The sequence below is a fragment of the Hemiscyllium ocellatum genome, chromosome 33, assembly GCF_020745735.1.
Source record: "Hemiscyllium ocellatum isolate sHemOce1 chromosome 33, sHemOce1.pat.X.cur, whole genome shotgun sequence".
Taxonomy (NCBI): Eukaryota; Metazoa; Chordata; class Chondrichthyes; order Orectolobiformes; family Hemiscylliidae; genus Hemiscyllium; species Hemiscyllium ocellatum.
The window spans coordinates 21,532,520-21,550,592 of record NC_083433.1 but is presented as its reverse complement, the minus strand read 5'-3'; the positions used below and the strand labels follow the sequence as shown (position 1 = coordinate 21,550,592).

The 18,073-nt window shown below is 41.3% G+C and overlaps 1 protein-coding gene across 6 annotated transcripts in view; it reads left to right on the top strand.

Moving 5' to 3' along the window:
• The window catches only part of LOC132831492 (myocardin-related transcription factor A-like), a 207,245-nt gene that overhangs the window by 108,197 nt on the left and 80,975 nt on the right, over nt 1-18,073 (top strand). For all 6 annotated transcript variants that reach the window (XM_060849663.1, XM_060849661.1, XM_060849667.1 and 3 more), the window contains one exon: nt 9,490-9,555. In XM_060849663.1, the coding sequence (XP_060705646.1) occupies nt 9,490-9,555 (66 nt within the window). The remainder of the gene's footprint in view (nt 1-9,489; nt 9,556-18,073) is intronic.

Sequence of the window (18,073 nt, the reverse complement as noted above, 5' to 3'; positions counted from 1 at the left end):
GACCTCTGTCTGAATCCAATTAAGCTAAAAGATGCTTACTTTTGTTGGCGTTAAGGATCTTAACAAAAAAAATTAGATTTGTTGGGGAGAGCGACGGTATTAGGAAGGTTCTCAAATCGCTTTCTATAGCATGAAAACTGCCCATGTCAGTGCAAATTGAAAATAAACTTGGCCATTCTGCTCACAGGTAGTTGGTGTGAACTGGAAATGAAATGGAAAATCACACTGACTTCATAGCAGATGGATTCCTGAGCTATTGTGTATGTATTTAGTATTTAGGAAGGGGGAGCATCTACCTCCCTTTGACTGTTCTCCATCATACATAATGTGGTTGCATGATGTGGGGTGGCACGGTGGCTCAGTGGTTAGCACTGCTGCCCCTCAGTGCCAGGGACCTGGGTTCAATTCCCACCTCAGGCAACTGTCTGTGTGGAGTTTGCACATTCTCCCCAGGTCTACGTGGGTTTCCTCCCGTAGTCCAAAGATGTGCAGATTCGGTGAATTGGCCATGCTAAATTGCCTATATTGTTAGGTGCAGGATAAATGTTGGGGAATGGGTCTGGGTGAGTTGCTCTTCGGAGGGTCGGTGTGGACCTTTTGGACCGAAGGGCCTGTTTCCACACTGTAGGGAATCTAATCTAAACAAACAATCGGTGAATCCACAATTTTTGGATTCCTCTTGTTTACACCATGCAGCGTTCCTGATTTAACTCCATTCAATTTAATTTCAATTCAGTTTTCCTCTTTCAATTTACAATGCCAATTGGGCTTTATTACAATATCCAAGGAATAATATTTTGTTGTTTAACATAATGTGATCTTCAAGATGTGAATTGTTTCTTAAAGAACTTTTACGGAGTACTGTCTTACAAGTGTCTTCTCTTAATCAGAAGATTGTGGGTTTATAAAGGCCATAAAATATAGGAGGAAAATTACACCATCCGGCCCATCAAATCTGCTGAGTCGTTTGGTTATAGGTGAAATTTTTTTCTCAACCCCATTCTCCTGGCTTCTCACCATAGTTGCTGTTTTCCCTACTAACCAAGAACCTATGTATCTCTGTCTTCAATACACTCAATGACTTGGCCTTTGTACTTGCAGCGGTAATGAATTCCGCAGGTTAGCCATCCTCTGGCTGAAGGAATTTCTCCTCATCTCAGTTCTAAAGGGTCTTCCCTTCACCCTGAGGCTGTGCCCTCAAGCCCTGAGTCTCTCCTACTAAAAGAAATGTCTTCTCCACATTTACTTCTCCAGGCCTCTTAATATTCAGTAAATTTCAAACAGGGCCTCCCTGATCCTGGGCTTCCTCAGGATACATCTCTCTCCAGATATGACCTCCTTCCTGAGACTTACTGATCAAGCCCCAAAACAAGCTGCCATCACATCATCTGGACTGACAGTGTCCTCTTTCAGATGAGGCTTTGGACTGAACTGCTGTTTGCTTGGTCAGCTGGATGTGAGCGATCTAAAAGACCTTTTTGAACTTCAAACTTTTTGAAGAATAGCAATGTATTTTTCTGGCCAGCATTCATCTGTCAACCGGCACTACCAAGATAGATTGACTCTTTAGATTTACAGCTTGCAAATCTTTGCTGTGTACAAATTACTGCCAGCTCTATTAATGAAGTGACACTTCAGATGTACTTAATTTGCTGTCAAACTTTGGCGTGAGGAAGAGTTAGGAGACTTCCATGCGGTCTCAATAGCTGTTGTAGAAATGTCATCTGCTCTGACATCTTATGTAGCTCTTTGCACTAAATGGCTGATATGGTGGCTGGGAGGTTACTACTGCTGCCTCACAGTGCCAGGGACTGTGGTGGGTGGGGGTGGGGAGGGTGGGCGGGCAAGACTGAGTGAAGTGAAGGTCATGATCTGATTAGCATACTCTTATTGACGGGCAAGATAAGCTTAAGGGGACAAATGATCACCTATTTCTTATAATGTTTGACTTCTCCATCGCTTTCTGTTCCTGTAAGATATGTTAAGATCTCTTTTGCTAATATCTTTCTCATCTGCTCTGACATCTTATGTAGCTCAATGCCAGTTTTTTCAGGTAATCTTCTTATGAAGACCTTTTTCTGCATTAAAGAGGGTTTGACAGTGTAGATGCTAAGAGGCTGTTGTCCCAGGCTTAAGATTCTGAATCCAAATAGTTGGGCAGAGAGGAGCAAAGAGTGCCATTTTGGAGTGAAATGGGAGAAATGTCTTCACTTGGCTTAATGAATTGGCTATTACAATGGACTGTGATCCTCCGTTGCCGTATGTATTCAAGGCTGGAGTTGATAGATTCGAAGACCGAGGGATTTCTGGCATCAGGTGGGAATGTGACCTTGAGGTTAAGGATCAGTAGTGACTCTATAGAACGATAGAGCTTGGAGGGCAGGCAGAATGGCCCACGTCTGCTCCTATTGTCTGTGTTTTTGTCTTTCTTACTTTTTTGATTAGATTAGATTCCTTACAGTGTGGAAACAGGCCCAACCAGTCCTCACCGACCCTCCGAAGAGTAACCCGCCCAGACCCATTTCCCTCTGACTAATGCACCTAACACTATGAGCAATTTAGCATGGCCGATTCACCTGACCCGCACATCTTTGGATTGTGTGAGGATACCGGACACTGGGAGAATGTGCAAACTCCACACAGACAGTCACCTGAGGCTGGAATCGAACCTGGGACCCTTTCTTCAACGTGTTGAAACACATGTTTCAGCCCAGGTCATCCTCTTACAGCCAGAGTCTGTAGAGACTATTACCTCTTAATTCGAACCTCATTCCTGCAATCTGCAAATTTGTAAATACCTGTCATCCAGCACTTCCTGATTTACCTCATTATTCCCCCAACTGATTGATTGATTGTTTTCAACCTTGTGTGCTTTGGTGTGTTAGTTTAATTTTTTAATGTAATCTAAGTTCTCACTTAACGATTCCTGTTTTAAATCTGGAAGCTATTACTCCAGTATGGATTTTGATCTTTGTCAGAAGTGGTGTGGACGCGCTAGAGGATTCCGTCATTCAGGACATTCTTTTGCTATGACTAAGCAAGGCTTCAATAAGTGGTTTCTCTCATCCTCAATGGCCAGCTGCAGGGGGCAATATTGCAGCTGTCACTCATATTGCAGGGTTCTTTCACTCCCTGTGCTCAGCCTCTCCGTGTGACAATTGTCTTGGGGCTTGGGTAGTGCTTCCCGAACTTTTCCCACTGAAGCTGTAAAGGCTTGGAAGTTGTTCAGCTCGATGGTGAGACTACTGAAGTAGTGAGGAGACTTGGCAAGGCTGAGCTTGGGGCATGGGGGTGATGGGGTTTAGCTGAGATGGTGTGCCTGTTGAAACAGGAGCGCAAGTGTTCAAACTCGATTGGAACTTCGCTGTGTCCACTGTTGCTTCAGAGTTCACAACCTCAACATTTTTTAGCTTAAGTTCCCGAGTTCCACTCTGGGGAAACTTAGAGCTACAGTGTGCAGTATCATGGGTTTTCTATTCTCACGGAAAGGTTGTAATTATGTAATATCTATCATGGTAAAATATTCCAGAGAACTTCTCAGGAATTATGGGAAATTTGACAGTGAGCTCTGAGAGATGGTGTTCGGGCAGTAAGCAAAGCCTAGGTTTCAGCTCCATGTTAGAGGGCAGAGAGATGTTTCAGATAAGTTTCAGGAAGAAATTCAAAAGCTTGAGATCTGTGTAGCTGATGTGGTAGCTGTGATGATGGAACTTGGAGAAATACAGACAATTGTACTTTATTTTAAAGGCACTTTGTGATTTCTGAATGACGAGCAGGTTTAGGTATGAAATCTAGATGTGAGAAATAACTTGCCCATCAGTAAAGGAAAATGCCTTGGGACTGATTAGTAATTCAGACCATCTCGAGTGGATTTGTTTGTACCACCTGATGTTGTCGATGTTCTCCTCTTTGTTTCTTCCCTCCCCGTGTGCTTGAAATGGCAAAGGGTTGTCTTTGAAGTACTGATCTCTGCAAAAGCTCTGCATTGTTTTGCTGGTGGTCTTATATTTCCTACTTTTTCAGTATATAAGTTCAGTTTCAGGAAGACTTAAGAACCATCCAGGTTTGTTTAATATATCATTTCATTTGCATGACACTGTAATCTTTTGTTATAAGTTCTGTGTCTTATGGTCTTATTCTCCACAACCACCTGATGAAGGAGCAGCACTCCAAAAGCTAGTGCTTCCAAATATACCTGTTGGACTATAACCTGGTGTCGTGTGATTTTTCACTTTGTCCACCCCAGTCCAACACCGGCTTCTCCACATCAGTTGGTTCCTGGTCATTCTCATAGCGTTTCATGCAAGACCATTCTTTCACTGTCATTGGGTCATCTCACCACAGAGCACTGTGTGCCTACTTCATTTGGACCGCAACAATTCAAGAGGGTAGCTCACCACCGCTACCATCTTCTTAAGGGCAGTTAGGGAAGCTGCCCTTGTAAGATGATGCTTTTGTTTTTGAGAGGAAAACATCTCACATGCACCTTAAAACAATAAGATTCTTGATAGTGACAAATGACAGCTAAATCTTGGCATTGTAAAAATCTTTCAAACCTTTTTGAGCAGTTAGAAAATTATGGATACGTTTTTTTAAAGTTTGGACTGACTGTAGGTAATTGGCACCCATCTGAGCATTTAGTGAAACTGAGGATATATTAAACATTACGTTGCCATTGTGCTGGCTTCTGTCCGTATTCCTCGCGCTGCAATCACCTGCTTTGGTTCCATTTTTTAGTCAGATAGTTTGTCTGCTATCCTTTCTTGGATGAACTGCAGTTTGCTGAAGTTAACTTCTAATTATCAACTTAGTCAGCTCCTCCTCTCAGAATACCTATCAGCACCATTGATTCCACCTCCTTCACCAGTGTCCAGCCTGAGTTACTCTGCTCACCGTCTCGATGTCCTGTGCCACCGTGAGCTGAATTTCTTCCTGATGCACTACAGCCCACTTCTGTAACCTTACAACCTATTTAATTGACCCATCTTTTTGTTTACCCCGATATCTTGTCCTTTGGCCCGATGTTTACTTTATTGATTACAGCTCAAGCATTTTCTACATTCAAGTCACTCTGAAAATGCCTGTTTATTAACATCTACGATTGCATTCTCTTTTTTATCTTTAACGGGATATAGACAAGGCTGTCAAGGGCAGCATTTATAGCCCATTCCAAATTGCCTGTGAGCAGAGAGGCTTGCTTGGCCATTTCAGAGAGCAGTTAGGAGTGAACTGCATTGCTGTGGGTCTGAAATCTCATGTAAGTTTAATTACCTAAAGGGCACTAATGAATTAAATGAGTTTTCACAAACCTAATTGTCAATGCCAGATTTTGATTTGAATCTCCATTCCACCAGCTTTTTTAGTCGGATTTGAACCCATGTCCCATGGCTTATTATTTGCCTCAGCCCATGGATTGCCAGTCCAATGACATTGTCACTACCCCACTGTCTCCCCTCTAACTGCTTCGTGGCTGACCCTTGACTTGCTTGTAATGTCAGTGATTAACAACAGAGGAGAGGTAGAAGAGTGTCATTGCCTCACTATTTAAACAGATGCAGGTGACTAAGTGCAGGCTGAGCTGGGTAATGTGTCCATCTCATCTGGGCAGATCACCAAGTGTTGGTTCAGAACAGTTTGGTAATTTGAGGTACCATGGTACTGACATAGCTGTATTCCATCTTGCCGTCCTCCGTCTCTCTTATGCCCTGCAACAGACCCTTATTCCTCTAGGTAGATGTCTTATGAAGGATATCGTATAATGTGGAACGCTGTTGTGCATCAGCAGACACGGTCCTAGACAGAAGGTAGATCCAGTTTCAATGGCAAGAAAATGTCGACTAGGGATCTCCCTGCGACTGTAACCTTCATCTGTCATCACAGCCGTTGTCATCACATGAATATCTTGCACCTGAATCACCATTTGAGGACTTGTTTTGGATCTGCTTTGGCTGGTTCCTCCCTTTTGACCTTACTGTCATGGGTAATCCTGCCAGCAGTAGAAAACTCCTCAAGCCTCACTCTTGGGAGCAATGGAACATTTGTGCCTTTCAGTAGCAAGGTGGCAATCCGTGGAAAGGACTGCTATACTCAACTGCATAGATACTGTTTCCTGTACCTTCAGTGTGTTATTTGTCAGACTGCTGAAGGGGAACCCGCTCAGTTCAAATTTGAGGAGTTAAGCTATAGCATTTTTACTGTTAACTGCTCCCTCTTTGGATGATTGACTTGCTATCATTTGAGAGAAACATTTTGTGCAGTGCATGCTGACCTGTGTGTTACATTACGCATGAGGATCATTAAGATACATGAGTTCTGGGGGTATTGTGAAGAGCACATGGGAGAGAGACCATATTGGATGATTCTGCTCTGCAACTGAAGTCTCAGAATGGGATTGACAACTTAGTACTCATTCCCTGCATTTGCTGCTGTAACTAGTCGTCTTACCTTGAGATTTTCTTTTCTGTAAATCTGTGTTCTTTTGTGCTCATCCATGAATCACAGCTTGCAGAACTCATGACTGAAACTACAGCAGAATCCTTTTAAAGCAGGATTCCAGTCAAGAGGACTGAGTGGAGGAGACTTAAAGTTGAAGCTTCTTCTCTTGCAGTTGTTATAACTACAGCAAAAGAAACGAACTTGAGGGGAGAAAAAAGTGACGCCATTTTATATACGATGTAAAGATGGTGCTGATAGGCTGGGCCATAATTGTCATGAAGATGCAGACAAAATACTTTAGTAATATAAAACTGAGAACTGCATATACTTGAGATATGAAACAAACCAAAAAAAAATGCTGGAGAAACTCAGCAGGTCTGGCAGTATGTGTGGAGAAAAGACAGCTAACATTTTGAGTGTCTTCATAATAGTTGACTGTCAGTCTTAATACTCAGACCAGATACCTGCTTTCTGTTTGGTCAGGGTATAGCCATGGCCCCTTTTCTGTAAAGGGTGGAATGAATGTACAGATTCCTTCTGTCTGCGAAAAACACTGTCTCGCATATTAATATGTCAAGGTTCGAGCACCTGTAAATGCATCACACTGTGGACCTAGCTGATCATCTTAAATGAGTTACGTTGGTGGAACACGTTATATCTGAAAATGAGCAGTTTATTTTTGCGCACAATGCTTTCGATCACCCTGTCTAAGTGGCCATACTTCATGTGGAGCAAGTTTGGAAAGTTATGTATGCTAATTCTACTGTTTTCTGTGTTCATCCCTCTGCCCTTCATATGCCGAATAAACTTTCAATGCCCTCTGCTTTCATCTGAAGAATACATCTCTGTTTTCCAAACTGGAGATACTCAAAAGTAGGACTACTTCCTTCCCTACCCACTTCCATTTTGGATGCACCAAGGCCAATTTTAGTTAACTGGCTTGTCTAAATGCAAAATACTGCAATGCTGGAAGTCTGAAATAAAAAAAAACACAGCAAGTGCAGGAGAAACTCAACAGGTTTGGCATCATTTGCAGAGAGAAAAACGGTTAATCTTTTCAAGCCCAATATGACACTTGTGTGGAACTGCCCAGTAATTGCAACAGAGACCAGATTTCAGGGCCTCCATGCCTAACTGTTTGGTATTTTTGTGCAGCCTTTCTGTCTTTATTATCTATTAATTCCCTATCAACATTCATATTTGGTAAAAGCATTTCTGCCAAAACTAGCAATGCAAGGTAGACCTTGGTACAATCTGATCTTCCAGATATGCCCATCCATATTGCAGTGCATGTTCTGCTGGCTTGTTTCAGTTATCGTGGTCATAGGTAGAATTTGATGTTTGCATTTAAAACTTATCAAAGTAGTAAATCAAATCATGAAAGGTTTTACGGAAACGATGCTTGCATTTACTTTGTCCTTTCCCTGCTGGTTTGCCCCCCCTCCCCAAAACAGGAGATCAGTCTTTGTTTTGAATGCTGCTTGTCAGAATTTGTAAAATGTAGTACTTCTTTTCTTTCTGCCCTCCAACCCATCACATCTCCCAAATACCACATCTGAAATTGGGAATGGAAAATAGGTGGAGAGGAGGAATTGTAAAGTTGAGCATGGCTCTTCAGCTTTGTATTTGCCTCTAGTTTTTCAGAAAGGAAACATTTTGTTGGAGGTTTCCTTTAGTTTGTCCATAAAATTAACCCAATATTTTAATGTTTTCACAGTAAATTTTAAATTATATCTGGTATGAAAATTGTTGACTGGATGTGCATAGTGTGAAAATGTTTTGACTTAGTTTAAAATTAGGATTAACTGAGACCAGCATTTGTGGTTTGAATTATTTTAGTCCTTATTTATCTCTGACTGCAGCTGATTTTATTTGCGTCCCAGTTTGTTGATCTAGAATCAGGCTTGGTTTGTGAAAGACCAGAGGATATTTAAGTTAGTTTTGTATAACAAATTAAATGACTGCCTGATAACTGGAGCAGCAAAACTGGATTTTCATGAGAATGTGGTGTGGTCTGTTTTTCACTTGATAATATGATCTCTCCTAACTTCTCTTTCCCATGATCCTGTCCCACTTTGAACTTGGATTCAATGCCCATTTTGCTTTTAAAACTTTTGAAAGAGATGGAATTGAAATAACTCAGTGAGGTCGAAAGGCCTTGTGGTTTTGGTAGAGTTAACTTTATAGTTAATGGCAAGCAAGCCTGAGATAAGTGTGATCGAAGTGTATTGTGCTGTCGTCAAACTTTCCCTTTTGTATTTATTGTCTGGTTCTGGTCGTTGAGTTGTAAGTGATTCAGCTGCTAGAAGTGGTCACAGAAAGAGGCGTGGCTCTGGCTGAATTATCGACAGGTAGAATTTGAGCATCTTGGATTTGAAACTAGGCAACCGCGAGGGATAGCCTGCAAGACTAAAGCAGTGTGGGTTACTTTTTCAAACAAGGCATGCCTATTAATACTGCAAACCAGAAGTTCTGACAGTCTGAGGGTCAAACTAAGGACTGAAATGAGGAAGTTCTTCTCAGAAAGTAAGTTGAGATTTCAGTGGGCAGCTCAAAATTGTCAAAAATCCCCTGCAGAATTGTTGAAGAAACTAGACAGTGTTGAGAGTTGCCTTTCTCGCCCTTCCCTACCATCCTCCAGATTGTCTCTAAAAAGTTTATAGTAATCTGTGACCCTTGAATTACTGATTCAGTACTACGGCACTTTTGCAGGTGCTGACTCCTGTATGTATGGCCTTGTGGGTCACATACAGGCAGTATGTTCCAAAGCTGAAATTCTCTTCACAGGAGACAATTTAAAAAAGCAGTTTTGTTTTTGACAAGACTTGAACTGTTTAAATTTAATTGTCAAGCTTATCGAAATGACAGCCGTCTTTGCTGTTTCCTACTTAAAAGCAGATGGGCGGAAATGCTAGATCTGTGACCACTTCTGCAAAAAGTGAAGGTTAAAATGGAGAACTTTCACAAAGCATGGAGTAACTTCACTGTTTCGCAGTCGTAGCCTGGAGCACTAACCGTGTGTGTCCTCTCTCTCTTTGTCTCTCTCTCTGACAGTACTGCAGCTGAAGCTTCAGCAGCGGCGGACCCGGGAGGAGCTGGCCAGCCAAGGAATCATGCCACGTAAGTAACATCACATAGAACACCATGTAATAACTGGTGGATGTATTCTGGTAAAATGAAGGCTGTTGATGCCACTTTGTGACTCGGTTGGCTGTGTATGTTCTTCAACTGTTTGTATCTTTTTCTTTTCGACCATGCACTCCCCGCCATCTTCTCGATCTTCCAAAGTACATACTGTTTGAATGATTGAAAGCTCATCTTTCTCCTTGAAACAAATTTGGTTTGATTTCTTGGGTATCAGAGATAGTGGAGAGAGAGGACTGATCTCAGGTTTGTCTCTGCATTGAAGCTACCTACGAGAGTTCTCGTAGCATTTAGCACCCACTGCTGAAACCGCCTTCCCTTTGCGACAGAGGAAGAAACTCTTGGGCCCCTCAATGATAGACTGTTTGACTCAAACAGTTCTTCCTCCTTCGGTCTGCCTGGTTAGAGAGGAGACTTCCTGACATGGAAAAGCACATCCAGGCTTAGTGGCCTCGTCTCCTGAGTAAGTATCACAGCAACCCGTAACACAATGGGCAGTGATCTTTCCACAGCAGTTTAATTTTTGGAGGCTGTGGTGGTGTTTGGTGTTTCCAGGCACTGCGGATAAGGTGTTCCTACCAGGAGGTTGTTTTTTCAAGTTGGAGCAGAACAGAATTTACCAAAGCTTGGTACAAACAGGCTGCGACTTTAAACCGTTCCTTGAGCTCTCGCTGACTATGTCCTTATTTTTGTGCAGTCCCATTCGTCATCGCTGACCACATAGACAAGGCTTAATCGGAGCTCAAGTTTAAACACTTCATTCTAGTTTTCACATCCCTCCATGGCCTTACCCCTTGTCTTTGTAACCACCTCAAATCCTACAATCCACCTGCACTCCTCCAGGCCTTGGGGCCCCCCCCCAATATTAATGTTTTCGCTGGTGGCCGTGCCTTCAAAACTGTCAAAGTGCTTCACTCTGTCATTTAATCCTAAAGTCTCTCCTGTCTTTTTAAGATGTTCCCTGAAACTAAGCATTAAGATTGTATTCATCTACCCTAATGGCTTGTTGGTAGATTGTTTTGTCCAAAGTATTTTATTACTAGTTGTTAAACTCCAGCAGTGTGTCCATGCATCAGAGAGAAATAACTTCCTTTCACGACTTAGTGCTATATACTGACCAGAAGTACTTTTGAAAGATAGCCACTGTCATAATGTTTGGAAATTGGGCAGGCATTCCTGGAGCTTGCCTCTTGCTCACTTGTGCTCGTGTTCTCTGGCCAATGTTAAGTGTGTTGTTCTTGATGGCGAGAGGCTGCACATTCCACTCTAGTAAACAAAAGCTCTGTTTTTGTGGTGTTCTCAGGAGTTTTGCTTGAAGACTTTGTGGCTGATTCCTGATGGACACGTGCACACGTTGTAATTCATGTCTCCACTTGTGCAATGAAGTTCTTTTAGGAGAAAGAACCTTATTTTATTACAGAAATACCTTACAAAGAATCAGATTAAATTTATTGGGTTGTGTTTTAATATACTATCACAGAATCTGTATTGTGTGGAAACAGGCAATTTGGCCCATAGGGGCCATACTGACCCTCTGAAGAGCATCATACCCAGACCCAAATCCCTACCCTATCCCTGTAATCTCACTTTCTCATGGCTAATGCAGCTAACCCACCTAGCCTGCACATCGCTGGACATTGCGGGCAATTTACCATTGCCAGTCCACCTAAACTGCACATCCTTGGGCTGAGGATAGTAAGAGTTAAGAACCTGAGAGCTTTGACAGTGTGAACATTGCAGAATCAAGAACTAAGAAAGTCACTTTTTGAAAATAAGGGGTCATGAAGACAGTGATGAGGATTTTCTTTTTCATATAGGGTCATGAGTTTTTGGACTTGTCTTCAAATGACAGTGGAAGCAGAGTCTCAGTTTTTTAAGGCAGAGGTAGTTAGCTGCTTGATGAGCAAGGGGGCAAAAGATGATCAGGTATGGTGATAATATCGAGTAATCAAATCATTAAGAACTTATTAAACGGTGGTGCACACCTCAGCCGAGTAACCTCCTACTCTTCCCAGTCAAATATGTCAGGTGATGAGTGCTGCACTGATCCCAGATAATACCCTTTATAACGTTAGATTCTACAGCTTACTTCACTAGAAGTAAAAAGATTGAAAGGTGATCTACTTGAGGCTTTAAAACTATGAAGAGGTTTGATGTAGTAGACAGAGATGTGTTTTCCTGTTTCATGAGTCTGAAGTTTGAATATAAAAGTCCCAGATAAAATCATTCAAGAACCAAGGTATGACCTGTTTACCCAGGGTGTGGTTAGAATATGGTACTTGCTGCCATAGAGAGTGCTTGGGGTGAGTACTGTAGATGTGTTTAAACAGCAGCTAAAAGAGGGACAAGGGTAGATAAGTTTATCCTGATTTGTCTAAGGTCATTGGCAGTGTTATTGCCAGTCAAGATCTATTGGCCCGATTGGGCTGGTCCTGTGTTATAACTACAATGCATTTCTCTCCTTGTGCTGCAATTAATTTGTGAACAGTAGCTTCTTTTTTAATATTGTAAGTCAGAGCTGGCTAGTTCTGGAGAAAGGAGCTGCCGACATTGGAATTCTGGTTTGTCCACTGATTTTAGTGGAGGTGGTCTTGTCTGAGCTATGGCTGGAGGGTTGTTGTTTCTCTCAAAGAGCTTGGTCATTTTTGTTTTAGGGGACTGATTCTGCCATATGGATATTTGTTCAAAGCAGAACCAGTAATAAAAAAAAAGTCACCACTAAAAATCAGCTAGCAGAACCGGCAGATGGACAACAGTCATATGTAATGCATGCAGCTCCCATTGCCTTAGCATTTGCATGTGGAACCACAAATTCCTCCAAAATCTCTGTTACACGGTCATTTTTGTTTTAAAGATTTAATAACTTGACTATTTCTTAAGGTTGCAACATTGTTAATAAAGAAGGTACAGCAAATACCGGTTATGTGATGAATGGCAGTTCTAATGGGGTGGCAGGGAGCTGGAAGGGACAGTCTAAAAACAGTGGCATGGCTGAGATGTTTTCACAGTTCTTGTGGGTTACCTAACCTCATTTGGAAAGGAAGGCAGTTACATTGAGACCCAGTAACTGGTCTAGAAATAAACTTCAGCAAAGTATGTTCAGACCTCTGCTCCACAGACCTGTTACTCTCTTTAATGTAGTGCTAACTGGAAGCTTATTTCCCCTTAAGGTTGTATTCTCAGATTTGTCATTACCCTGGCGATAGTGCATGTCCACTGCCCAGCCTGGTTTATTCTCAAGAATTTGTAACTGCTTACAAATTCCAGCTTTCATTTAGTTTAAAGGGCAGTTGAAGCAGATCTACAGTGTAGTTGTATCTTTGCGTCCTAATCTATCATTTTTATTGATTGCATTAGATTGTCTATCTACAAGATTTTATGAACTCTTGAATGTGTTTGTTGCATTCATTAGTGCGATTGAGGGAGTACTGTTCTGTTGGAGTTGCAGTAGCTCTGTTGCAATGTTAAACCAAGAACATACCTGCCTTCTGATTGGCAATAATAAGTGTGACGTGATTCGGAGAAGAGTCCATATTTCTTCTTGTATCATGAATGTTATTTATTGCTCACCAACATCACCAGATTTTTAAAGGGTATTCTTTTGGCATGTTAGTTTCACTGGCAAGACCATCATTTGGTCATCCCTAGTTGACCTTAAACTAAGTGCCTTGCTAATTTTGAGAGGCAAGTTTCCTTCCCTAAAAGATGCTGGTGAACCAAATGGGATTTTACAACAGTCTGTGATTGCTCTTGTGCTGATCTTGAAACTGACCAACTTTCAATCCTGCACTTTATTATTGTAATTAAATTTAAATTTCACAATCTGCTGAGTTGGGATTTGAACCTGTGTCTCCAGAATATTAGCTTTGGACTCTGAATTAGTCCAGTGACATCACTGCACCATGATCTCCCCCAGTCCCCAGGGCTCCTTACAATTTGTTGGGGCCTTGCATTTATAAATTGGCTGCTTTCCTTCATTTCAACAATGATTACGCTTCAAGAAATAATATTTAATACACTGAATACCTTGACATTCCAAAATGTCCTTTGTGAAGGTTTGGTTTTTTTTTTCCCTTCCTGTAGCTGATTTCATTGGGGTTTGGGGCAAGATGGGACTCATGCAGTAGTTGATCACGTTATTCCTGAACCAGAAAGGAAGATTCAACAAGTGCTCTTGCTTGTAGTCTATGCATCCTGCACGATGACCTGTTCATGTGCAGTTCGACCATCCATCCAGTAGCCTCAACACCCCGTCACTGACAATCCCAGAATGTGAGAACTACGCATTGTGCAGGAATATACTGGACTTCTAGAAAGGAATTCCATACCTTTAGGAGAGAATGAAAATATTCAAAATAAACTTGAGTTTCTTTTAATTTTATACAATAAAGGAATTATTCTAACACAAAGCTGAATCTATGCATAATGTGGATCATAAAAGATAGGAGCAGAAGCAGCCCATTTGGTCCATCAAGTCTCCTCTGCCTTTCCATGAGATCATGGCTGGTAATGCTAACCTTCTGCCTTTTCCCCATCACTCTGGATTGCTTTACTGATGAAAAATCTGTCTGCCTCAGCCTTAACTATTCTACATGACTCAGCCTCAACCGTCCTCTGTGCTAAGAATTCCACAGATTCACAAGCATCTTAGAGGAGATTCCTCCTCACCTCTGTCTTAAGGAGGTGACCCTTGACTGAGATCTTATCCTGTAGTTCTAGACTCCCACAAGAAAACTACCTTGTCAAGCTCTGTGAGAGTCTTGTCTATTTCAATAGGACTCCTCTCATTCTTCTGAACTCCAATGAGTACAAGCTTAATTTACTCAACCTGTCCTCGTGAGAAAATCCATCCATGCCCAGAATTGACCTAGTGAACTTTATCTAGATGGCTTCCAATGCCAGTGTATCTTTGCTTTAAGTAAGCAATACAAACTGTCTTCAGTATTGTAGGTGTAGGCTGACTAGTACGTTCTATAGTTTTAGCATGACTTCCCTATTTTATACTTCACTCATTTTGGAATAACATTGAGCATTTTATTTGGCTTCCCTGATTACCTGCTGAACCATCTGCAAACTTGGTGATAATACATTCACTTCCATATATATTGTAAATAACTATGGATCCATCATTAATGCATGTGCCACTCCACTAGTCACATCCTGAAAATGTCCCTTCTATCTCAACTGTGTTCTATTACCTAGTTAATTCTCTATCCATGCTAATATACTGCTCCCAACATCAAAGATTCTTACTAAGCACATTTATATACGTCACCTTATCGAACATCTTTTGGAAATACAAATAAATTTCACCTCGTGGTCCCTCTTATCTATCCTACTTGTTACCTATTCGGAGAATTCTAATATTAATAAGTTAAGATCTGTTTTCCCCTTCATGTAGCCGTATTGACTGTGCATGATTATATGTTTCTAAATGCTCTGCTATAGACTCTAGCTTTTTCCCAATGACTGATGTTAAAACAACCAGCTTGTAGTTGCTGTTATTTTTGGTCTCCCTTTTTGAGCAAGGATACAACATTGACAATCCTCTGGGACTTCATAGAATCCCAACAGGGTGGAAACAGGCCCTTTGGCCCAACAACCGACCCTCTGAAGATTATCCCGCTCAAACCTATTCCCCATTACTCTACATTTACCCCTGACTAATACATATAACTTACACATCCCTAAACGCTATGGGCAATTTAGCATGACCAATTCACCTGACCTGCACATCTTTGGATTGTGGGAGGAAACCCACGCAGACACTGGGAGAATGTGCAAACTCCACGCAGTTGCCCGAGGCTAGAATCGAACCTAGTTCCCTGGCACTGTGAGGCAGCAGCGCTAACCATGGAGCCACCGTTCCACCAGAATTCTTTAGTATGGCAGTCCATCAGGTCTGGGGAATATATATCACCCTTGAGCCCCATTACTTTACCTGGTACTTTTTCTCGAATGACTGTTAGTGCTAATTCCTTCCCTCACCTTGTCCTTTGGTACTTTATTTTTGGGGTGCCAGTAGTGTTGTCTATTGTGAACATTGATGTAAATTATTTATTTAATTCCTCTACTGTCTCCTGGTTCAGCCATAGTATTTCTCCAGCTTCCTTTTTTAAGGGGCCTGTATTCACTTGGTGTCACTCTTCCTTTTTATATATTCAAAGAAGCTCTTTCTGTCTGTTTCTATATTACTTGTTAGATTATCCTCATACTTTACTTTCTTTCTTTTTTAGCTTTTTGGTTGTCTTTTGTTAGCTTTTAGAACTTATCCAATCCTCTGGCTTACCACTAATCTTTGCCACATTGTATATTTTTTCTTTGAATCCACTATCCTTAACTTGGTTAACCATAGTTGGGTTACCCTCTTTCTCCTTGTTCACTGGAATATATCCTTGTGTGTCAGAAACTAATTCCTTAAATGCCTATCATTGTTCCTCAGCCATGTTTTCTCCTTCCCCAATGCACTTTCGCCAACTCTAAACTCATCCCGACGTAATTTCCCTTAAGTTAAGCACTTTATTTTCTGACCCAAGGTTCTCACCCTCCATCTGAATGCTAAATTCTGCCATGTTATGGTTACTGTTTCCAAGGGGATCTTTTATTCCCACATCATTTTTTAAAATGTGCCTCATTGCACATAATGGTTCTAAGCATTCCTAATTTTGATAGTTGGCAGGATGTGAACCTTTGTGGTGCATCTGAAGTGAATCTCAGATTCATCACCCGAACCAGTCAGCCAAGACTACATGCTGCAAAAAAAAAATCATCTTTTATAAAATGTTACCGCAGCACCCATGGTGTCTTGTGAAGAATTTAAATAAAATATGTGAAAGCTTTCTGAAGTTTAAATGTTGCAATTCAGCACATTAAAGACAGGTAAATACCTGAATCAAGCGACAGTTCTCTAATGGTGTGAACTGCTTTGTGATCAACAAATCCAAAATAGTTGAGAATTCTGAAATAAGATATGAAATAATTATAGTAGCAAGTTGCACCATCTCGTGCACACTGTGTATGAAGGAAAAAACAGACCTTTTAGGCTGTGCAAGGATAAAAGTTTGCAAGGATTGAATTTCAGAAGCGTTTACGCCCCTTCCTGAAAGATCTCCTGTGTAGCCAGGCAACAAAGTGAAGAAATTAATGTAATCAGATCCCAATTGCCTTGTTTTTGACTTAATTTTGTGTGTGGTGACCTGCCCAAGGATATGCTGATGTGGTTTTGGGGTTGGAGAGTGGAAAATATGTGCCATATTAATTGTACATTTAAATAGATTTTGTTTTCAGGCTATACCACAACCTCAGTTACTCATCAAGATAAGAACATTCAAGCTATCCACACTAATTTGAATTAAAATCTTTCTTGGAAAATTAGCGAGTTTATATAGGAGTCCATGAAATATATATTCAGTAGACTTTTCTTCTGTCTCATTCTGCAAGTCACATTCTTATCATTGCACAGGTGAGCAAGCTGTTTGCCAGTGTCACTCCCAATCATGAGTATGAGTCAATGAGTATGTGATGGTGGCCTTGGTTTAATCGAATCCTTAGTTCTGTTCTTGTGGCTGCCAGGCTTTGTCTCATGGTGCCACAGCACTATGTTGAGATAAAGGTTGCTGAATAGGGTATCATGAGTGCAAACCTGTTTCTGCGCTTGTGATGTGATGCTAATAATGCAATACAGCATCTAAAAAAAAGTTGACATCCAATCTTAGCGACATGGTCCCAGCAGGGTGATGTGACGCAGTATAAAGCTATCCAAAGTAAACAGCTAGAGCTAACTAAGCATCACATTCCTGCTTTTGCTAGCAGCCAAAACTTTTATTGCAGATTACCCATTGGACATGTCGCCTGGTGTGATATGGACTGGGAAGCCAGTCACACCTCAGTTTTTTATTCCTCTTGCGATAGCTGGTGATTAATTTTATTCCTTCCATGCACATCACTGACAAGGCCAACATTTCTTGTCCATCTCTAAATAAACTGAGTGGCTTGCATTGCCACTTAAGAGAGTTGTTCAGAGTCCACCCACATTGCTGTGGATCTAACCTTAGCTGGCACACTACTATTAGTTTCAGTGCCTCTGAACTAGTCTGGAGCAGTCAGCCAAGGATTCCTGCTCCTGTTGACTGTTGAGTGATTGTTCGACTTGTGATGTGAACTGGATTATACTTTCCTGTCCCACACCACTACCCTGCATCCAGCCACTGCTTATTGTTTTGGTTCACATCTGCCAAATGGGCACAGGATGAGGTACTGAATGGAGACTGACCTGTATAAAATTGACCCTGAAAGAAGCACTGCCTTTTTAAGAGAATTGAACAAATTTCAAGAAGGAAAGAACTATTACAGTTTTGTGTTACTCAGAATACAGAAGCGTTCACACATTGGACTGTATTGGTGACACAAACGTTGAATTAAAATAAATTGTCTGAGAAAGTTGCCCTGTTTTGTAAAGCGCTCCTCTATGTAAGGGAAGAAGATAACACAAAAC